Below are 21934 nucleotides of genomic sequence, written 5' to 3'. Positions count from 1 at the left end.
ACCAAAACGTGCTCCTCAGGAGCCGGGGCCACACGGAAAAGATCATAATGAGTGAAAGGATGTGTATCTGGGGCGTGGGAGAGTCTGCAGAAGATGGGAAGTGGGAGTTGGAGAGTAACCGCACCTTCGTTTGGGTGAAGCCCCTGCACAGCGAGCCCTGGGCTGCCTGCGTTGAGCGGGTTAAATCCACATCGTTACCACAGGCCTCTACCAAAAGGAAAAGAGCAGAAGCCTCTGACACCAGCCGCACGCGCTGCGAAGGAAAGAGAAAGAACTCACCCCCAACCCGGCACAACTTCCGAACAAGCCTCCGCGCCCCGGAGGCGTTTCGGGGCGTTCCTTCCGTCCCCGCCGCGCCTGCGCACTCTCCCCAGGCGCGTCCTCTCCGCGTCGACGCTCACCCCACTTCCGCCGCTGTGCGCAGGCGCAGTCATGACTCCTTAAGGCTGGTGTCCTCTTTGGTTGCCGGGGCGTTCTTCTTGGGCAAGGCCAGAGTTGGGCCGTGTGCCCGGTGCGGGTATCCACGGTGATAGTCACAGAGGCACTGTTCAAGGACTTGATCCCTGGATGGGAAGAACTCAGGGGAGTGGGCAAACAAGCTGAAAAGGTTGATCATTGCGCGCTCTGTTTGCTCTGGGATAACTGAGGAGACACCAAGAGGAGCGTTAACGCAGGAACGAGCTAATCGGAAGAAGACAGGGAAGAACACTCAAGCAGCGCAAAAACCCTGAGGCATGAAACATCTTGTACCTTTTTAGGAGCTGCAAAAACAGTATGACTGGAGGGAGAGTGCAGTCCTCTACGTGTCTGGATGAAGGGGGGCACAAGAGGTTGGGGTTTGATCCTAAAAGCCATTAAGTTTGAAAGCAGCCTAGTGACCAATCTGTAACTCACCAACTAGTGAGTAATAAAGATTTGAACCAAGACAAGGGCTGTGGAGAGAGAGCTGGGAAATACTGGGGTCAGGGGGTGGAATCCACAGGACTTTGGGAGGGTACAGGAAGGTGGATCGTAGTATGATTCAATTGTAGTATGCTTCTGCTTTTGCAAGCAGAGCACCTGGAATTCAACAAAAAATCAGAAAATAGAAGAGGGAACACTCCCAATCATTTTATGAAACAAGCACTCCCTCATACCCAAACCAAAGACATTGTAGAAGAAAAAAGAAAACTTCAGGCTGATATCCTCATGAACGTGAATGCAAAAATACTTAACGAAATATAAACAAATCAAATCCAGGACTATATTAAAAAGCATAATACATCGTGACCAAGTGGATTGGTCCTAGAAATGCCAGGTTGGTTTAAAACATTCAAAAAATGAGTAACTAATTCACCATATAAACAAAGGCAAAAAAGCTGGTCCTCTCAATAGATAAAAAGCATATGGCAAAATTCAATACTCATTCATAATAAAAAAAAATTCTCAGCAAACTAGGATTAGAAAGAAACTTTTTTTTTTTTTTTTTTTTTTTTGCATTACGCGGGCCTCTCACTGTTGTGGCCTCTCCCGTTGCGGAGCACAGGCTCCGGACGCGCAGGCTCAGCGGCCATGGCTCACGGGCCCAGCCACTCCGCGGCATGTGGGATCTTCCCTGACCGGGGCACGAACCCGTGTCCCCTGCATCGGCAGGCGGACTCTCAACCACTGCGCCACCAGGGAAGCCCAGAAAGAAACATTCTTAAGAAGACATCCACGAAAAACCTACCACCAACAACATACTTAAAGGCGAAAGACTGAATGTTTCCCCTAAGGTGGAAAACAAGGAAAGGATGCCCACTGTTACCACTTCTATTCAACATTGTACCTGAGGTCCTAACTAGAGCAAATAGGCACAAAAATAAATAAATATACAAATAAAAGGCACACAGATCAAAAAGGAAGAAGTAAAACTGTCTTTATTCACAGATGTTGTGATTTGGGGTACAAAAAAGCTACTGGAACTAATAAATGAATTTAGCAAAATCAGAATACAAGGTCAGTATATGAAAGCCAACTGTATTTCTATATATTAAAAACAAATTATTAGGACATGAAATTTTGAAGTATATACTATTCGGTATAGCATCTGAAAACATGAAATACATAGGAATAAATTTAATAAGAGATGTGCTGGATCTGAACACTAAAATCTGTAAAACGTCGCTGAGAAAATTAAAGATCTAAATAAATGAAGAGATTACAACGTGTTCATGCATTGGATGTCTCAAAATCGGGATGACAATTCTCCCAAAATTGAACTATGCATGCAACAGGATCCCAATAAAATCCCAGAAGGCTTTTAGGCTTTTTTTTTTTAGAAACTGGCAAGCTGATTCTAAAATTTATAAGAAAATGCAAAGACTCTGGAAGAGCCAAAACAGTTTTGAAATAGAAGAACAGAGTTGAAGGACTCAACTACCTGATTTCAAGATTTATTATAATGCTACAGTAGTCAAGACAGTATGGTATCAGCACTAGGGTAGACAGACCAATGTAACAATAAAATCCAGAAATAGACCAACATATATGGTTAATTGATTTTTGACAAAAATGCCAAGGTAGTTCAATAGAGAAAGAGTCTTTTCCAAAAATGGATAACCACTTAGGAGGAAAAAAAGGAACCTTGACCCTTACCAAACACTATGCACAAAAATTAACTTCAAATGGATCACAGTTGTAAAAGTAAAAGCTAAAACTACAAGGCTTCTAGAAGGAAACAGGAAAAATTTTAATGGGTTAAGCAAAGATTTCTTAAAATACCAAAAGCATGGGGCTTCCCTGGTGGTGCAGTGGTTGAGAGCCCGCCTGCCGATGCAGGGGACACGGGTTCGTGCCCCGGTCCGGGAAGATCCCACATGCCGCGGAGCAGCTGGGCCCGTGAGCCATGGCCGCTGAGCCTGTGCATCCGGAGCCTGTGCTCCGCAACGGGAGAGGCCACAACAGTGAGAGGCCCGCGTACCGCAAAAAAAAAAAAAAATACCAAAAGCATAAGGCATAAAGGAAAGAAATATTTGACTTCATCAAATTTTTAAATTTCTGCTCTCCAAATGATACCATTTTTTTAAATGAAAAGACAAGCCATATATGGGAGTGAAAAATCTTTGGAATACGTATACTTGACACAGAACAGGCATCCAAATATATATAAAGAACCACAATTCAATAAGAATAACTCAATTTTAAAATGAACAAAATATTTGAACAGGTATTTTTGCAAAAGAAGATACACAAATGACCAATAAACATTTGAAAAAATAACATCATTTGTCATCAAAAAAAGATAAGTAAAAACCACATGTCACTATATACATCCACTAGAATGGCTAAAATTAAGAAGACTGACAATGCCAATTGCTGACAAAGATGTAAAGCAACTGGAATTTTCATACATTTCTGGTAGAAATGCAAACTGGTACAGGATTTTTTTAAATAGTTTTACAGTTTCACATAAAGTTTAATGCACACCAAATGATCCAGCAATTCCACTCCTAGGTATTTATCCTAGAAAAACTAAAACATATATCCATGCAAAGACTTGCTCTCAAATGTTCATAGCATTTTTATTCATAATAGTCCACAACTGGAAACTACCCAAATATCCATCAACAGGTGTTATCAGTCAGGGATGTAGCACAAGGAACTGGCTAATGCAATCATAAGAGGTGGCTAGGCAAGTCTGAGATCGGTAGGACAGGTTGTCAGGAAGAGCAGGCTGGAAGCTTTCTGGCAGGAGCTGAAGCTGCAGACCACATGCAAAACATGACTAGCAGGTATCTGGATACACAAGTGTGGAGCACTACTCAACAATACACACAGACAAACTACTGATACAACAACTATGGATAAATAAATCTCAAACACATTCTGCTCAGCAAAAGAGGGCAGACCAAAATACCCTGTATGATTCTACTTATATGAACTTCTAGGACAGTCTGTACTAATCTACAGTGTCAGAAAACAGGTAAGTGTCTGATGCCAAGTAGACAGTAAGGGGAGGATATTCACTGCAAAGGGAAACGAGAAAATTTGGGGGAGTAACAAATTGTAACTTGGCTGTGGTGATGGCCACATGGTGTATACATCTGTCAAAATTCAAATTATACACTTTAAAATGGTACATTTTTGTATATGAATTATTGCTCAATAAAGCTGGTATTTTAAAAAGAAAAAAAAAAAAACGGATTCCTGCACAGCAGAAGCTCCAATCAGGGTTGCAGAAAGATAAACCCAGTTCCTCCAGCACCATTTTTGGAAAAGACTATCCTTTCCCTTGACACCTTTGTTGAAAATCAGTGAAACTTATATGCAGGTGAGAAGTTTCCAGGATGGGAATGATGGATATGAATGCAATGAGAGAGATTCCTGGTTATTTCTGTCTCCCAAACAGAGGTGTTACTTGAGGGCGGTGGTCAGCTGAAAACCTTCCTCCTCTTCACTACCCCCCACCCAAACAAACGTTTAAGGGCATCACTGTGCTGTGTGAACTGCTCTTTGTGAAATGACGCCCTCGTAAGGTCACTCGCAGTGCCCCGTGGTGTATTCCACCCCTTCCTAGCCTTGGGAGAAGTCATCCTTCTGGAAACAGGGCTCTTCCTCTCCGAGGACAACAGCCCTGAGGGTCAGGCCCTCTGGGCCTGGCAAGAGGCCCACACTTAGAGGGTAAGGAAAGGACACGAAGAAAGAAGAAAGGCGATGAGCACGAAGAGCCGACAAGGCTGCGCTTCCTACCTGGTAGCAAAGCATCTCCACGCTGGGCGCTGGGCGGGCTCCGGCAGCAGACCTCAGTCAGTCCCTATTGGTCAGGACCGTGGTTCTCACGGTGCGGTCCTGGACCAGCAGCGTCCGCCTCACCTGGGCACCTGTTAGAAATGCTAATTCTCTGGGTCAAACCCAGACCTCCCCGTGGGAAACGATGGAGGTGGGTGAGGCCTAGCGCTTTGTGTTTTAACGAGCTCTCCAGGTGCTTCTGAGGAGCGAAGAGGAGGAAAGAGTGGAGGGACGGAATGGGGCTGATGAGACACCTCCCGTTGCCCCTTCCCAGGCTTCATAACCGCCCGCTGTGGGCGGCCGGCCCTCAGGTGAGGCCGGGATGAGGCCGGAGGGAGGGAGCCCAAGAGGGAAGCGATCCGAGGAGGAGCCTATGGCGTGAGCCTCGCACGCGGAGTAGCGACGGTGAGGTGGAGGAGGGGTTGCGAGAGGGCCGGGGCCCGGGGCCGAGTGGACATGAGACCGGGCACCGAGCCGCCTTGCCCGCGGCTGACCGGCGCTGCACCCCCGGGGTGCTGGGAGGGCCGGCGGGGCAGCCGGGCCCCTCGCTCACCTCTCCCGCTCTGGGCGATCTAAGCACCGTCCTTTGGCGGAGCGCTCCGCCGGGGTGTCCCCAGCTCGGGTGTGGGCTGCCTTGTCGGCCGGGGGTTGTAACGCGCCCTTCCTCGCAGCTGCTCGGCCCCCGCCCCGCATCATGAATCGCAGCCGTACTAGCAGCACCTCCGAAAAGGCGACACTGGCCTTGCTCTGGGGTGAGTGAGGCTCCAGGCTGTTCTCGGAGCACCCGGGGGGCTGGGGGTACGTCACCGGGGGCAGGGGGGCGGTTAGGGCTGCAGGCAGAGAGGCGCGCCTCTCTGGAGGCTGCCCGCCCCACGCCACGCCTTCCGCCCTCCGTCTCCCTTCGCAGGCTGTGAGCTGAGCCAGGAGAAGCCGACTTGGACCTTCAGACCCCGGAAGGTGGGGAAGCAGGACTGTATGCTGCTGCTCAGTACGGTGGGTACCCCCCAGCCCCAAGGAGGGGAGGAAGGACGGAGCAGGGAGGGACTTGGACAGCCACAGAGGAGCAGGTGGGATTGTCCGGTGCCCGCAGCTGGAACAGGGTTTGCCTCCTCCGCCCTCTGGGTGAAGAGGAGCCCTGCTCGTTTTCCACCCCTCTCAGATTTGCCTGGGGGAGAAAGCCAAAGAGGAGATGAACCTCGTGGAGATCCTGCCCCCAGCAAGCCAGGACGACAGAAAGAGGAAGCCCATCACCCTGGCCTCTCTTCGGGCCTCCGTCCTCCCCATGGTGAGCCTTTCCCTGCGGGCCTAGGACACCCTGGCTCCAGCCCTAGGAGACCCTGCTCAGGCCTCACCCGCTGCGTGGGAACGGACCCAAAGATGGGGTACAGGCTCCTGCACAAGTACAGCCAGTGCTAGAGAGGCATATAGCCCAGGACTAAAAGCTTGGACCCAGGAGGCAGGGAGCCCCATTTCCATCCTAGTCCACAATTTTTTTTTTTTGGTGGGCCGGGGGCGGGGTGGCCGGCTGAGTCCTAACCACTGGACCGCCAGGGAACTTCCTCCTAGTCGACTCTTTACCAGCCGTGTGACTTTGGGCAAGTTAAATAACCTCTCTCCAAATCACATTTTTCAACTGTTTACTGCTGGAGACCGGTGTTGATGATTTACATACTGCCTGTGTATCCAGATTGTGTATCCAGAAAGTCTCACTCTAATAATTTATTTTGAGTTTTCTATGCAGATCTTCTTTGTGAGTAATGGCAGTCTTTGTGTTGTTTTTTGTTGTTGTTTTTTTTTTTCTTTTAAATCCAGGTACACTGCCTAGGACCTCCAGTATAATATTGGATAAAATGATAATGGTAGATGTCCTCGTTTCATTCCTGATATATTTTTGGCTGCGTTGGGTCTTCGTTGCTGCTTGCGGGCTCTCTCTAGTTGCGGCGAGCGGGGGCTACTCTTCGTTGCAGTGCAAGGGCTTCTCATTGCAGTGGCTTCTCTTGCTGCGAAGCATGTCCTCTAGGCACACAGGCTTCAGTAGTTGTGGCACGCAGGCTCAGTAGTTGCGGCTCGCGGGCTTAGTTGCTCTGCGGCATGTGGGATCTTCCCTGACTAGGGCTCGAACCCATGTCCCCTGCATTGGCAGGCAGATTCGTAACCACTGCGCCACCGGGGAAGTCCCCCCCATACCTGATTTTTTTTTTTAAAGGAATGCTTCTAATGTTTCTCCATTAAGTATGAAGTGTTTGGTAGACACCCTTTGTCAGGTTAAGGAAGTCTCCGTCTAATCCTACTCTACTTTGAAAAATTGAATTTTCTCCTTTTTAATTATGATTATCAAATTGGTTATCAAATGCTTTCCTGTTCATATTATCAGGGGCTCTCTCTTCTTTAATCTGTTAATGTGGTAAGTTATACTAATAGAATAATATTCAATCAACTTTGCATTCCTGAGATAAACATTACTGATTGTATTATAAACTTCTAGATTTGCTTTGTTAATAAGACTTTTTTTTTAAACTTATATACTCATAAGTGAGGTTGGCCTATAAATTCCATATCTTATTTGGATGTCAAGGCGTATTAGCCTCATGAACCGAGGCATGGCGTGTTCCCTCCTTCCATGCAGCAGAACAGTGAATATGAGACCAGAATTATCTGCCCTTAAAGACCTGGGAGGGCTTCCCTGGTGGCGCAGTGGTTGAGAGTCCGCCTGCCGATGCAGGGGACGTAGGTTCGTGCCCCGGTCCGGGAAGATCCCATATGCTGCGCAGCGGCTGGGCCCGTGAGCCATGGCCGCTGAGCCTGCGCGTCCGGGGCCTGTGCTCCGCAGCGGGAGAGGCCACAACAGTGAGAGGCCCGCGTACTGGCCTGCGTACCGCAAAAAAAAAAAAAAAAAAAAAAAGACCTGGGAGGCTGATCTGTAAAACTGCCCTCAAACCTATTTTTTTTCTCTATCTATGAGATCTCCCTAAATCTCATCCATTCCCATAGTTTTAAAGACCACCTATACAAATGAAGACTCTGACATTTATTCTGTAAACCCAGCCTCTCTGTTGTGCTCCAGATCCTCTGTCCAACTCAAAACACTTAACAGATATCTAATAGATGTTCCAAACTTAGCATGTCTAAATCCAAATTCTTGATTTCTATCTATAATCTCTTCCCCCATCCCCAGACCTGATCCTCTCCCAGTAAATAGCTATTCCTCCAATTAGCCAGGATAAAACCCTCTTTCTCTAACACCCCGTATCTGACCCACCAGCAAATCCTGTTGGCTCTACCTTCATCTAACCTCATCTCAACACCTCCCTGCTACACTCTGGTCCAGGTGACCATCACCTCTTGCTCAGGTTTATTGCAGGGCCTCCCAGGAGATATACCTGCCTTCATCGTTGGTCCCCTTTCATCAATTTCATGTCCCCCTATACCAGGGACACACTTGCCCCCGACTTCAACCTGGTCTTTGTTCAAATGTCATCTCATTGAAGGGTCTTCCCTGGCCACAAACAGCACCCTCATTTCTACCCCACCCATGATCACTTTTTCCCCCATAGGACCCATTACTGACATGAGGTTTCATTTGTGCATTGTCTTTTCCCCCCAACCAGGATATAGACTCCAAGAGAGCAAGGATTTTGCCTGCTTTGCTGCATTATCCATACAGCCCCTATACTAGTGTCTGGTATGTGGTAGGAACTCAATATATAATGAATGAGTGAGTAAATAAGTGAATGAACTGTGTGGGACTGGTTTGATTTTTAAACTATTGTGATTTATTTAATAGGTTTAGATCTTCTCAGATGTTTCGATTTCTATGAGTCAGTTCTTTTATTAGCTGTATTGAGATATAATTTATATACAGTAAGGTTCACTAGTGTTAAGTGTGCAGCTTGATGCATTTGACAAGTTGTGCAATAGCCACCAACATCAAGGTAGAGAATTTCCACCGCCCTGCCCCCAGTGCCTCATGCCTCATGCAGTCTGTTCCTTCCACCTACCACTGCCTCTGGCAACCACTGATCTACTTTCTGTCACTATAGTTTTGCCTTTTCTATAATTTCACTTAAATGGAACCATACAATATGTAGTCTCTTGTGCTGGCTTTTTTCACGTAGCACAATGCTTTTGAGATTTATCCCCGTTGTTGATAAAACAGTAATATGCTCCTTTTTTATATCTGAGTAATATGCCACTCTACAATTTATATAAAATTTGTTCATTCACCTGTTAATGGACATATGGACATTTGGGGTAGTTTCCAGTTTTTGGACTATTGTCAATCAAGCTGCTAGGAATGTTTGAGTGTATTTGTATAGACGTGTTTTCATTTCTCTTAAGTACATACCTAGGAGTGATATTGCTGGATCACATAGTAAGCATATGTTAAACTTTATACAAAACTGCTAAACTATTTTCCAAATTGCTGTACCATTCTGCATTTCTACCCGCAATCTATGAGAATTCCAGTTGGTCCACATCCTCACCAACACTTGGCATTGTCAGTCTTCTTAATTTTAGCCAATCTAGTACATATACAGTGGCACCTCATTGTGGTTTTTATTTTTCCTTGAGGGTTGGTGATATTAACTGTCTTCTTATTTGAGTTTTGGTCTTTTGTATATCTTCTTCTGCAAAATACCTGTTTAGATGTTTTGCCCATTTTTAAATAATTGAGTTATTCTTATTGACTTGTAGGAGTTTTTTTAGTATATTTTGGATATAAGTCCTTTATTACAAATATTTTCTCCTAATGTGTGGCTTGCCTTTTCATTTTTGTAATAATGTTTTTTGAAGAGCACAAGTTTTTAATTTTGATAAAGTTCAACTTAACATTTTTTTCTCTTATGGTTCATCCTTTTGGTGTCCGAAGAAATCATTGCTTAAACTAAGGTCACAAAGGTTTCCTTTTATGTTTTCTTCTAGAAATGCTGTTGTTTTAGCTCTTATATTTAAGTCTATGATCCGTTTCAAGATAAGTTTCTTGTATGGTATGAAGTGAAGATAGAAGGACACTTTTTTCCAAATTGATATCCAGTGCTCCAGTACCATTCTTTGAAAAGACTGCTCTTTCACTGATACAATTACCTTGGCATTTGCCAAAAATTGGTTGACCATATGTGTATGCATATATGTCTATACACTATTCTGTTTCATTGATTTATGTTTACCCTCATTCCATACCAGACTAATTTGATTATTGTGCTTTTATAATAAGTCTTAAAATGAGATCGTGTGAGTCCTCCAATTTTGTTATTCTTTTCCAAAATTGGGTTGACAAGTCTAGGTTCTTAGCATTTTCCATGTAAGTTTCAGAATCAGCTTTCTTTAAAAGTCAGTCTGATGGGATTTTGATTGAGATTGTATTGAATCTATAGATTACTTTGGGGGGAATTGCCATCTTGACAATTTTGAGTCATCGATAATTGAACATGATATATTTCTCCATTTGTTTACATCTTTAGCTTTTCCCAGGAATGTTTTGTAATTTTCAGGGTCCTGGTCCCCTACGTACTTTGTAAAGTTTACCCCTACATATTTCATGATTTGAGGTGCTATTAAAAATGAGATTAGCATATTTATTGGAAGAAAATTCACATACCATAAGCTTCACTCACTAGAGTATATAATTCAGTGATTTTTAGTAAATTCAGAGTTGTGCAACAATCACCATCTAGGTTTAGAACATTTTCATCAACCCAAAAAGAAACTCCATACCTACCAGTGGTCACTTCCCATTTCCCACATTCACTTACCCCCAGCCTTAGGCAACCACTAATTTACTTTATGTCTATAGATTTGCCTATTCTGGCAAATCATATAAATGGAATCATAAACTGTATGGTCTTTTGTGACCGCTTTCTTTCACTTAGCATAATGTTTTTAAGGTTTATGCATGTTGTTGCTTGTATCAGTACTTGACTCCTTTTTATTGCCAAATAATATTCCATTGTATTGATATACCACATTTTGTTTATCTGTTCAGTTGGTGGACATTTGGATTGTTTCTACCACTTGGCTATTAGGAATGCTGTTATTAACATTAATGTACAAATTTTTGTATGAACATAAGTTTTTTTTTAACATTTTATTTATTTATTTATTTATTTATTTATTTATTTATTTCTGGCTGCGTTGGGTCTTTGTTGCTGCATGCAGACTTTCTCTAGTTGCGGTGAGTGGGGGTTACTCTTCGTTGCGGTGCACGGGCTTCTCATTGCAGTGGCTTCTCTTGTTGTGGAGCATGGGCTCTAGGCGCATAGGCTTCAGTAGTTGCGGCACACAGGCTCAGTAGTTGTGGCTTGTGGGCTTTAGAGTGCAGGCTCAGTAGTTGTGGCACACGGGCTTAGTTGCTCCATGGCTTGTGGGATCTTCCCAGACCAGGGATCAAGCCCACGTCCCCTGCATTGGCAGGCAGATTCTTAACCACTGCGCCACCAGGGAAGTCCTGTCTGGTAATTTTTGAGTGGATGCTAGACATGAATTTTACTATTTGGATGCTGGATATTTTTACAGTTTTATAAGTATTCTTGAATTTTGTTCTGGGATGCAGTGAAGTTACTTACATACCATTTGATCCTTTTGTGTCTTGTTTTTAAGCTTTGTTAGGGATTTAAGCTGAATTTAGTCTAATTTTGCCCCACTACTGTAGCAAGACCCTTCTTAGTACTCCAATAGATGCCCCATAAATTATGAGATTTTCCACTCTGTGAGCTCCAGACACCTTTAGGATGATTCTTTTTCCAGCCTCAGGTAGTTTCCTTGCATGGATGTTCTGATTACTACTTAACTGAATACTCAAGGGGGCCTTCTACAGATCTCTGGAGTGCTGTCTTTGCAGCTTTTTCCTCTCTTGTGAACTCTAGGTGCCTTGGCTTCTCTGGGCTCCAGTTCTATTTCCTAAACTCAGAGAGACCACTAGGCTTTGTCTGGGTGCCCCCTCGCTGCACTGTCCAGGAAGTAAGCTTGGGCAACCATAGGGCTCATCTCATCTCTGTCCCATCTCTCAGAGATCACTGTTCTTCCTTGACTTGTATCCAGTGTCTTGAGAGCTGTTGTTTCCTACACAGGCATACCTGGTTTTATGGTACTTCACAGATATTGCGGGAGTTTTGCTTTTTTGTTCATTTGTTTTTGTTTTTTACAAATGAAGGTTTGTAGCAGCCCTGCACTGTCAGATGATGAATAGCATTTTTAGCAATAAAGTATTTTTAAATTAAGGCATGTACATTATTTAGACATAATGCTGTTGTACACTTAATAGAATACAGTATAGTGTAATTATATGCACTAGGAAACCAAAAATTTCATGTGACTCACTTTACTGTGATAATTGCTTTATTGCAGTAGTCTGGAGCTAAGCCTGCAATATCTTTGAGGTATGCCTGTATTATAGTTTTTTAGTTGTGTCAAGCTGGAGAGTAAATTCAGTCCTTGTTACTTACTTGGCCTGAACCAAACATCTCCTGAGTCAATTATGATTATTTATATTTTTCTAGATATTGTTCATGCTATTTGCTAATAATATTTTTCATCATGACTATATCTGTTATTATATTCCTCTTTTTAAAATTCCCAGTGGTGTTTATCATCTTTCCTTTTTTCCCTTCATTTCAATCACTGGATATTAGTCTTTTTCTTTTTTTTCAAAGAAAAAGCTTTTGATTTTGTTGATGCTTTCTATTGTTTCCTTATTTTTTATTTTATTAATTTCTCTGGTTATCTGATTTTCTGCTTTCTTTGTTCCATTTTCTTACTTCCTTAGTTAGATATTTAGCCCATTCATGTTATAGTTTATTTTTTCCAAGTAAGTTCTATTTATTTATTTTAAATACTACACATTTCCCTCTGAAGATGTTTTTAACTGCATCCCTTAATTTGGGATTTGTGGTATTTTCACTTTATCTTAGTTTAAATATTTTCTAATTTCCATTATGATTTCTTATTTGATGAATGAGTTACTTCAAATGTTTTAATTCCCAAAGGTATGGGTGGGTTGAGTCATCACCCTTTTTCTTAGTGTAATTGCATCAGAAAATATGGCGTGTGTGTGTGTGAGTGTATATGTGTGTGTGTGTGTGTGTGTGTGTGTGTGTGTATATATATATATATATATATATATATATATATATATATATATACCATATCAATTCTTTGGTTATTTGTTGAGACTCAATTTGTGGCTTACTACATGGTAGTATTATAGAATTCTATGTGTGTCCATTAAATCAGGTGTATTAATTGTGTCCAAACCTATATAGTTTTTGTCTCCTGGTGTATCAATTAGCAAAAGAAATGTGTTAAAATTTCCTGTTATGATTGTGGATCTTCGGGTTCTTCTTATAATTTTGTTTACTTTATATATGTTTATTTTTTTAATTGAAAATCATTTTAGATAATTGTAGATTCACATGCAGCTGTAAGAAATAATACTGAGAGATCCCTGTATGTTTTGCCCAGTTTTCTCCAATGGTAACATTTTGCAAAACTGTAATATAATATCAAAACCAGGATATTGACATTGATACAATGCAGGGATCTATTTATACAATTTTATCACCTAAGTTCCTTTTGTTTGTTCCACCACCACAGCCAAGATACTGAACAGTTCCAACACCCCAGGCATCCCTCATGTTGCCCTTTTATAACCACACTCACCTCCCTCCTGCTCCCTCACCTCCCCCTAACCCCTGGCAACCACCAATCTGTCCTCCATTTCTAAAATTTGGTCATTGAAATAGAATCAGATGTATGTAACTTTTTGGGAACTAGCTTTTTTTTCTCAGCATAATTCCCTGGAGATTCATTCATTTTACTGCTGACTGGTATTCTGTGGTATAGTTTTACCACAGTTCAACAATTCATCTGTGGAAAAACTGGGCTGATTCCCATCTGGGGCTCTTACAAATAAAGCTGCTATGAACATTTGTGTATAGGTTTTTGCGTAAGCTAAGTTTTCATTTCTCCTGGGTTAAATGTCCAGGAGTGCAATTGCTGGGCCATATGAGGGTGGTTACACATTTAGTTTCTTAAACTGCCAGACTGTTTTCTAAAGTGGCTGTACCATTTTGCATTTCTATCAGCAATGCATAAGTGATCAAGTTTCTTTGCATCCTCATCGACATTTCATGTTGTCACTATCTCTTTTATTTTAGCCATTCTAATGTGTGTGTAGTGGTGTCTCATTGTGCTTTTAGTTTGCATTTTCCTGATGGCTGATGATGTTGAACATCTTTTCATGTGGTTTTTGCCATATGTATGTTCAGTTAAGTGTTCATGTCTTTTGCTCATTTTCTAATTGTTTTGTTACTGTTGAATTTTGTTAATTTTTTTTTTTTTTTTTTTGCGGTACGCGGGCCTCTCACTGCTGTGGCCTCTCCCGTTGCGGAGCACAGGCTCCGGACGCGCAGGCTCAGCAGCCATGGCTCACAGGCCCAGCCGCTCCGCGGCATGTGGGATCCTCCCAGACTGGGGCACGAACCCGTGTCCCCTGCATCGTCAGGCGGACTCTCAACCACAGCGCCACCAGGGAAGCCCTGAATTTTGTTAATTTTTTATATATTCTAGACACTAGTCCTTTGTCAAGTATATGGCTTGCAAATATTTTCTCCCCAGTTTATAACTTGTCTTTTCATCCTCTTCACATGAGCTTTTATGGAACAAACGTTTTTAATTTTGATGAGGTCCATTGTGTTCTTCCTTTTATGACTTTTGATGTTAAGTCTAAGGACACATTGCCTAGTCTGAGATCATGAAGGTTTTCTATGTTTTTTGTCCAAAAGTCATATAGTTTTATGTTTTACACTTACGTCCATGATCCATTTTGAGTTCACTGTTGTATAAGCTATGAGGTTTAGGTGAAGGTTCATTTCTTTGCCTATGGATGTCCAATTGCTCCAGCTCCATTTGTTGAAAAAGCTTCCTCCATTTAATTGAGTTTGCATCTTTGTCAAAAATCAGTTGCAGGTATTTGTGTGTGTCTATTTCTAGGTCTTCTGTCAATCTATGTGTCTAACCCTCTAATATCACACTGTCTTGATTACTGTGGCTATAGTTTATGTATGTTCAGACTGTGTTGTTGATGCATATAATTTACAGGTTTAGCTTTCTTGTAAAATTTTTACTTTCCTTGTATAATTGTAAATATCTTCCTTGTCTAAATTTTTTCATTATGTGGTGACCTTCTTTATCCCTAAAATACTTATTGAATTAAAGCTTATATCGTCTGATATTAATTTGTTTCCCAGATGTCCCTCAATCTCCATTATTCCTTTATTCTTTAGTAATGGATTCATGACTTTTAGCTGGTCACAAGGCTACTGAGAATAAAAACTATATTCCCTCTAAGTTTGGCATAACCATGAAGTTCTGGCCAATGCGATGTAAGCAGAAGTGGGATCTACAACATCTGAAAAATGTCCTTAAAGAGAGATCATGTGACCACTTTTTTGTCCCTTTCTGGAGTGTAGATGTGATGACTAGAACAAGAGCAGCCATCCTGGGCGAGGTGGGAGCCGTGTATTGAGAATGGTAGAGCAACACGGTACAAAGAGCCTGGATCCCTGGTGATTGAGGAGTGGTATACCCATAGCTTATGTATGGGCTTAGTTTATGTGACAAAGAAGTGAGTTTCTACCTGTGTAAGCCACTGTTATGGAGTTTTCCGTCACTTATTACCAAACCTAATCGTAACAAACACTACTAGCTTCATTTTTTAGGGACTTTTTTTTTAGGGACTTTATTTTTTAAGAGCAGTTTTAGGTTTACAATAAAATCGAGAGGAAGTTACAGAGATTTCCTATATACCACCTACCCCTACACATACATAGCCTCCCCCCATTATCAACATCACTCACCAGAAAGTACAACTAGCTTCATTTTCATTTTAGTTATATGCGGCTGCCATAACAGAGACCCAACTACAGGGGCTTAAGATTTATTTCTGTATTGCATAGAAGTCCAGAGATGGGCAGTCCAGAGCTGATGAGATGACTCCATGGTCACCAAAGACCAAGTCTCCTCGTATCTTTCTCCTGTCTTTAGCGCAGACCTGCCATCCTCAAAATCACCTTACAGTCTAGGAAGGCTGCTGCAGCTCCAGCCCTCACTTCTACAATTAATGTAATAGGAAAGAAGCAGCAAGGGAAGACCACAGGGACTTTTAAGGAGTCTTCCCACAAGTACCACCTTCCAAATTCTGCTTATAGCTCATTGATCCAGAAATTAGTAACATAGTCACAACTGCCAAGGAAACTGAAGAATGCAGTTTTGGGCTGGGTATAGTATTTCAGTAGTATCAGGGTGCTGTTATTATGGAAGGAAAGAATGGCTACTGGATAAGCAACTGGAAGCCTCTGCTGCACCTGGTATGTCTATTTCCATCTCTTTACTCCAGCATTTCTCCGGCCTTAGAAGGTTTCTTATAAGCAGTATGTAGCTAGACCTTGTTTTAATCTATCCAGCCAGTATAGTCTGTTTATATTGATTGCGACTCGCTAATATACTTGGGTTTACTTGTAGCATGTAGTTTGTGCTTCTATTTTCCTTGCCTTTTAAATTTTTTTGTTTCTTTTTTCTAGTTTTCCTGTCTTTTATTAGATTGATTAAAGTTTCTTTTCCCCTTTTCTCTTCTACTGGTTTAGAAGCTATAGAATCTCATTCTAATCTTTATTTGTTCTCTTTAATTTTTTTAACAGTCATGCATGATCAAAGTCGAAAATTAATGTTTTCTTCCTCCCAAACCAGGGGATTCTAATTACTTTCATTTTAACATACATATTGTCATCATGTAGCATTTTAGCTCCAACGTGTTTTAAACCAGCTCAACACTAGTCATGACTAGTGTTGTTTTATTTTACGGCAATGTTTCCTTAGGTCTTTATTTATTTATTTATTTATTTATACCAATTTTTTTTCTCATCACTGCTTCTTGCACCTACTTCTTAATTTAATTGCCATCTTTTTGAACATCCTTTTGTAGACCTGGGAGTAGTAAACTTACTTGGGCTTTGCTCAGAAATACCTTTCTTTTACCCTCATTCCTTCATGATAGTTTGGCTGTGTATATACTTCTAGGTAAGAGGTCTGATTCCTGACCTCTTTCTGATTCCTGATGTTGCTGTTGAAATCCTCAGTCTGCCTGGTTATTGTTCCTTTTTTGGAAATCTGGCCTCTCTGGTTGATTTTAAGTTCATCTCTTTGTTCTCATCTGCCATTTCACCATAGTATGTTCAGGTGTGGATTTATTTTTATTTATCTTTTCAGGGATGAGGTTTCCTGCATATGAGGATCTGTCTTGGATCATTTCTGGAGAACTCTTGGTCGTTATCACTTGGAACACTGACTCCATTCTCTCCATTCCCTACCTCTGATTGGATGCATGTTGGACCTTCTCACCTGTCCTCCACGTCCAGCTTCTCTCTCATATTTTGTTCATTTCTCTCTGTGCTTCATACTGGGTAATTTCTTCCCAGCACTTCTCCAATTTACTGATTCTTCCTTCAGCTGCTTCACTCTGCTTTTTAACCATTTGTTCACTTTACTTCAATGCTAATGTTTTTGATGTCTAGAAGCTGCTTTTGGTTCTTTTTATTTTTATTTTATTTATTTATTTTTTTTGCAGTATACGGGCCTCTCACTGTTGCAGCCTCTCCCATTGTGGAGCACAGGCTCCGGACGCACAGGCTCAGCGGCCATGGCTCACGGGCCCAGCCGCTCTTGGCATGTGGGATCTTCCCGGACCGGGGCATGAACCCGTGTCCCCTGCATCGGCAGGCGGACTCTCAACCACTGCGCCACCAGGGACGCCCTCTTTTTATTTTTTGTAATATCTTGTTCTTTTTATTTTGATTCCTACTCTTATGTTTATTTGATCTTCATCAAACATTTCATGTGGTTTAGGTTGTTATTCTCTTATCTCAGGTTCCTGGTTGTACATTTTGTTTTGTTCTGCTGCCAGACTCTAGCAGGGTTGTTTCAAACCTCTTCCAGTTTGGTTTGGTTCTGTTTTGTGAAAGAATTCTGTGTGAAAAGAATTCAGAGTGTCCCTAGAGACTGGTTTTGTGTTTGCATCTGCCATTTGCCCCAGGAATATCGCAAGCCTGGGATTTTATACAGATCTCTTGGCTTGGCAGTGCCCACCGAGTAAATTCAGAGTTGCTCTAAGTGAGAGGTACAACCACAGCTGTTAGCTTCTCACAGGAGACTCCGTTATCTCACCCACAGGTTCTTGTTTCCCTCCTTTTATGGTGGGTCCTGTCTAGTTAGATGGCTTAGGGTCCTTCAGTCCCTTCTCCTCAACCCTCACCATGGGGCTTTTTACTGAGATGTAGCCCTTTGAAGGTCCCCTCCCCAAGGGTTTGTCTCCTGTCCACATGAGTGTCACAACCCAAAGTCCTTCCTGTTTTCAAGGACATCCTCCCTTCAGCTGTGGCATCAGCCTCTGCACAGGCTGCTCTTCTTTCTGATGCACAGGGACACTTCTTTCTGTCTTACCATTCAACCAAGCAGTAAAAACATTGAATTACATTTTATCCAGCATTTCTAGGTGTTTGTGATCAGTTTTCACTTATCTGCTTCCGCTCTGAACCAGAAACTCTAAGTTAATCTCTCTAAGCCTCAGTTTCCTCCTCTGTAAAATAACAACACCTCCTTTGTGGGCTTCTTGTGAAGATTTAAATGAGATAAAGCAGGTAAAATGTGTAGCATGGGGCCTGGCACATGGTAAGAACGCAAGAAATTTAAGTATCATCATTGTTACTCTAGAAAATTTGCAAAGTTTGGAAAAGTGTAAAGAAAATAAATGTACTGTCCACTGAAAATTATGGTTAGCACTGTAATATATTTCTAACCTTTATTCCTATGAATATTCACACATTACTTATAAGATGATAGGAAGACTGTAATACAACTTTGCATCTGCTTTTCTCATTTGATCAATGCCTTAGTCAGCTTGGGCTGACATAACAAAATACCATGGAGTGAGTGGTTTAAACAACAGACATTTCTTCCTCACAGTTCTGGAGGCTAGAAGTCTGAGATCAGGGTGCCAGCACAGTCGGGTTTTGGTAAGGGCCCTCTTCCTGGCTTGCAGATGGCTACCTTCTTTTTGTGTCTTCACATGGCCTAGAGAGAAAGCAAACTGTGTGGTCTCGTCTTCTAAGGGCACTAATCCCATCACAAGGTCCCCACCCTCATGACCTCAACTAACCCTAGTTACGGTCCCAATGGCTCCATCCCCAGATACCAGCACATTGGAGGTTAGGGGCTTCAGTGTAAGAATTTGAGGGGACACAGTTCAGTCCATAGCTATCAGACTATTTAACAGCTGCACCTCAGCTTGGAAGACCATCTGTGATCTTGGCAGGAATGAGATTTTCAGATCCATGTTCTTCTCCAACAGAGTCCACCTCAGCAGGAGGGTCCAGGGGGCTGAGAGTGCAGAGAGGTCCAGGGAAGCCCTGAAGCATATGTGGTTGAGGGGAGGGAATAAACTGAGTATTTCTGCCTGAGGCCAGCCCCCATCCCCCACCCCCAGCCAGGTACCAGGCCCGAGTGGCCTGTCCTCTCTACTCCTGCCCCTACCCTCTACACCCTACCCCTGCAGGTTGTCCTGGCGGGATTGGAGCTTTCTCCTCCTGTCACGTTCCAGCTCCGGGCTGGCTCTGGACCCGTGTTCCTCTGTGGCCAGGAATGTTATGGTAAGTCCAAGCTTGGACCCGAGAAAGGTCTGCCGGTACAGTGCTCAGCACAAGGCCAAGGACATAATAGGTACTCAAACACTTGAGGGATTCTTGAATTATTGGAGAAGATCCCCAAAGGCAACAGAATCACCAGCAGCCTGGACCAGGAGGCCATGGGCACGCGTCCTAGCCCCAGTTCTCCTTTACCTCTCCACCACGTCCTCTGTGGGCTGCAGCCCTCCAGCCATAACACGAGGGTGGGGTTATATTTGGTTCCATCTTCAAGTGTATTCCTCCTAGTTGTGAGGAATAAATGGCATATTCAGAAAAAGCACTTAACATAACGCCTGGTACCAGAGCACACTCAAAACATTACCTGCTATGAAGTATGTAGCTGTAGCAGTAACATGGACCCTGGCAATTCGCTGTGCTTTTGACTCTTTTGACAGACCTTTAACTGCCTTCTCTGTCCAGTGGTGCCTCTTCCATCAGGGTTCTCTCCTGCTCCAAACCCCGGGCAGGTTCCACCTGCCTCAGGATGAGGCCTGAGTTCCTCCGCTGCTGTGTCCCCACCCTCTCCCTCCTTCCCCTCACACTCTCCTTCCCAGTGTGCATCCCCTGCCGGCCCGGCCAGAGCTACAGCTTACCACTTCCCCCCCTGCCCTCCTGCCGCGGCCTCAGCCCTCACTGCACCGCCCCCCCCACCCCGCCAGCCGCACTTTGGGCAGGTAGATCTGGGAAGGGGAGCCTGGCAGAGACCCTCGGGCTCAGAGGCCCTGCCTTCCTCCCACACCATCGCTGACACTTCAGACCAATCCTGGGAGGAAGAGGAGGGGGAGGAGGAGGAAGAAGAGGAGGAGGAAGAAGAGGAGGAAGAGGAAGAAGATGATGACGACGAAGACACAGATGTGTCCCTGGAGAAGGAGACCCCTGTCAAACAAGTCAAGAGGCTGGCGCCCCAGAAGCACACAAGCGTTGCCAAGGTGAGGGAGGGACACCCACCCCCCCGCAAAGGCTCCTCAGAAACCTGGACCAGGCCTCCCCAGTTGAGTGCGCTGAGGCCCGGGGCAACACCTGCCAGGTGCCCGGTGGGAGTCTGCTCTGCCCCTGGGCCTTGCCAGAACTCCCAATAACGCTTGTGTTTGGTTTCCAGAAAAAAAAGGTGGAAAAAGAGGAGGTGTCAGTGAGGTAACTCTTTCCATCTATTAAATGAGCCAAAAGCTTTCAGTTGAGGTACATCGTGCTTGAAAGAGGATGATGCACGTGTGTGTGCAGGTGTGTGGTACACGGAGACACAGGTGCACAGGTGTGCTGCCACTGTCGGTTGGCACAGTCTTTTTGAAAAGCATTTAACAGTTCTTATCTTCTGACTTCATCCCACTTATGGCAGTTCCTTCCAAAGAATCCCATCCAAGAGATGAGGGAAATAGATGCACTAAGAAACTTATATCACTGCATTATTCAAATAATAGTATAAAATGGAAGCATTGTAAATGTCCATCAATATACCAGTTGCTTAAACTACGTCACGTCTTCTCAATGGCATGTGACATAATGCCCATGAAGAATATAGCAAACTGGAAAGTGTTTCTAGAATTCAAAGAGCAGGATATTAAATTATTTTCATCTTAATATTTAGTTATTTAATTTTTGGCTGCATTGGGTCTTAGTTGCGGCACGCGGGATCTTGGTTGGGATCTTCGTTGAGGTGCGCAGGCTCTCTAGGTGTGGCCCGTGTGCTCAGTAGTTGCCGCGCACGGGCTTAATTAGCCCACGGCATGTGGGATCTTAGTTCCCCGACCAGGAATCACGTCCCCTGCATTGGAAGGTGGATTCTTAACCACTGGAGCACCAGGGAAGTCCCAAATTATTTTCATTTTATTTCACAAACAAAAGAGTTCTGAAAGGAAACAAAATGTTAATATTAGTAGGAGGTAAAGAAAAGTATAGGCAATTTATTCTCTATTTGCTATATTTTGCGCAATGTGGTTAACGTTACTTTTATGATAAGAAACATTTGTGTCTTATACACAAATAAAGGAAAGCAGATAGAAGCTTAAGAAGAAAAAACATCTTGTTTAAAAAGAGAGAGTCAGGGACTTCCCTGGCGGTCCGGTGGTTAAGACTCTGGGCTTCCACTGCAGGGGCCACATGTTCAATCCCTGGTCGGCGAACTAAGATCCTGCATGCTGCGTGGTGGGCCAATAAATAAATAAATAATTTTAATTTAAAAATTTAAAAAATAAAAGAGAGTCAGAGTGGTCCCTGGCAGGTGACAGGTGGAGAGGCAAACCTCTCCAGGTCACAGCCCCCTGCTTCCTGGAAGCGCCCAGGGCCCAGCTCTGCAGCCTGGGCATTAGTAGAAGGGCCCAGGGCTACTGGCATCAGACTGAGCTCTCTCTTTCCCACATCCCCACTCCTTGTCCAACCCCACCCCGTTCCAGATACCATCCTAAAGACAGGAGCCCTGTGGGAAAGGTGAGTACTGATAAGAAGGGGCTGGTCTT

General features: G+C 43.4%; 1 protein-coding gene across 1 annotated transcript; it reads left to right on the top strand.

Moving 5' to 3' along the window:
- The first annotated feature begins 5443 nt into the window (after positions 1-5443).
- Positions 5444-20619, top strand: NPM2 (nucleophosmin/nucleoplasmin 2). Its single transcript, XM_065879632.1, has 6 exons — positions 5444-5501; positions 5657-5742; positions 5909-6034; positions 19352-19445; positions 20199-20410; positions 20581-20619. Exons 1-6 carry the CDS (start codon positions 5444-5446, stop codon positions 20617-20619), a joined length of 615 nt encoding a protein of 204 aa, XP_065735704.1.
- Positions 20620-21934: the final 1315 nt, after the last annotated feature.

Source organism: Phocoena phocoena, chromosome 6 (assembly GCF_963924675.1).
Source record: "Phocoena phocoena chromosome 6, mPhoPho1.1, whole genome shotgun sequence".
NCBI lineage: Eukaryota > Metazoa > Chordata > Mammalia > Artiodactyla > Phocoenidae > Phocoena > Phocoena phocoena.
Note: the sequence above shows the minus strand (reverse complement) of the source record. Positions and strands in the feature narration are given on the sequence as shown.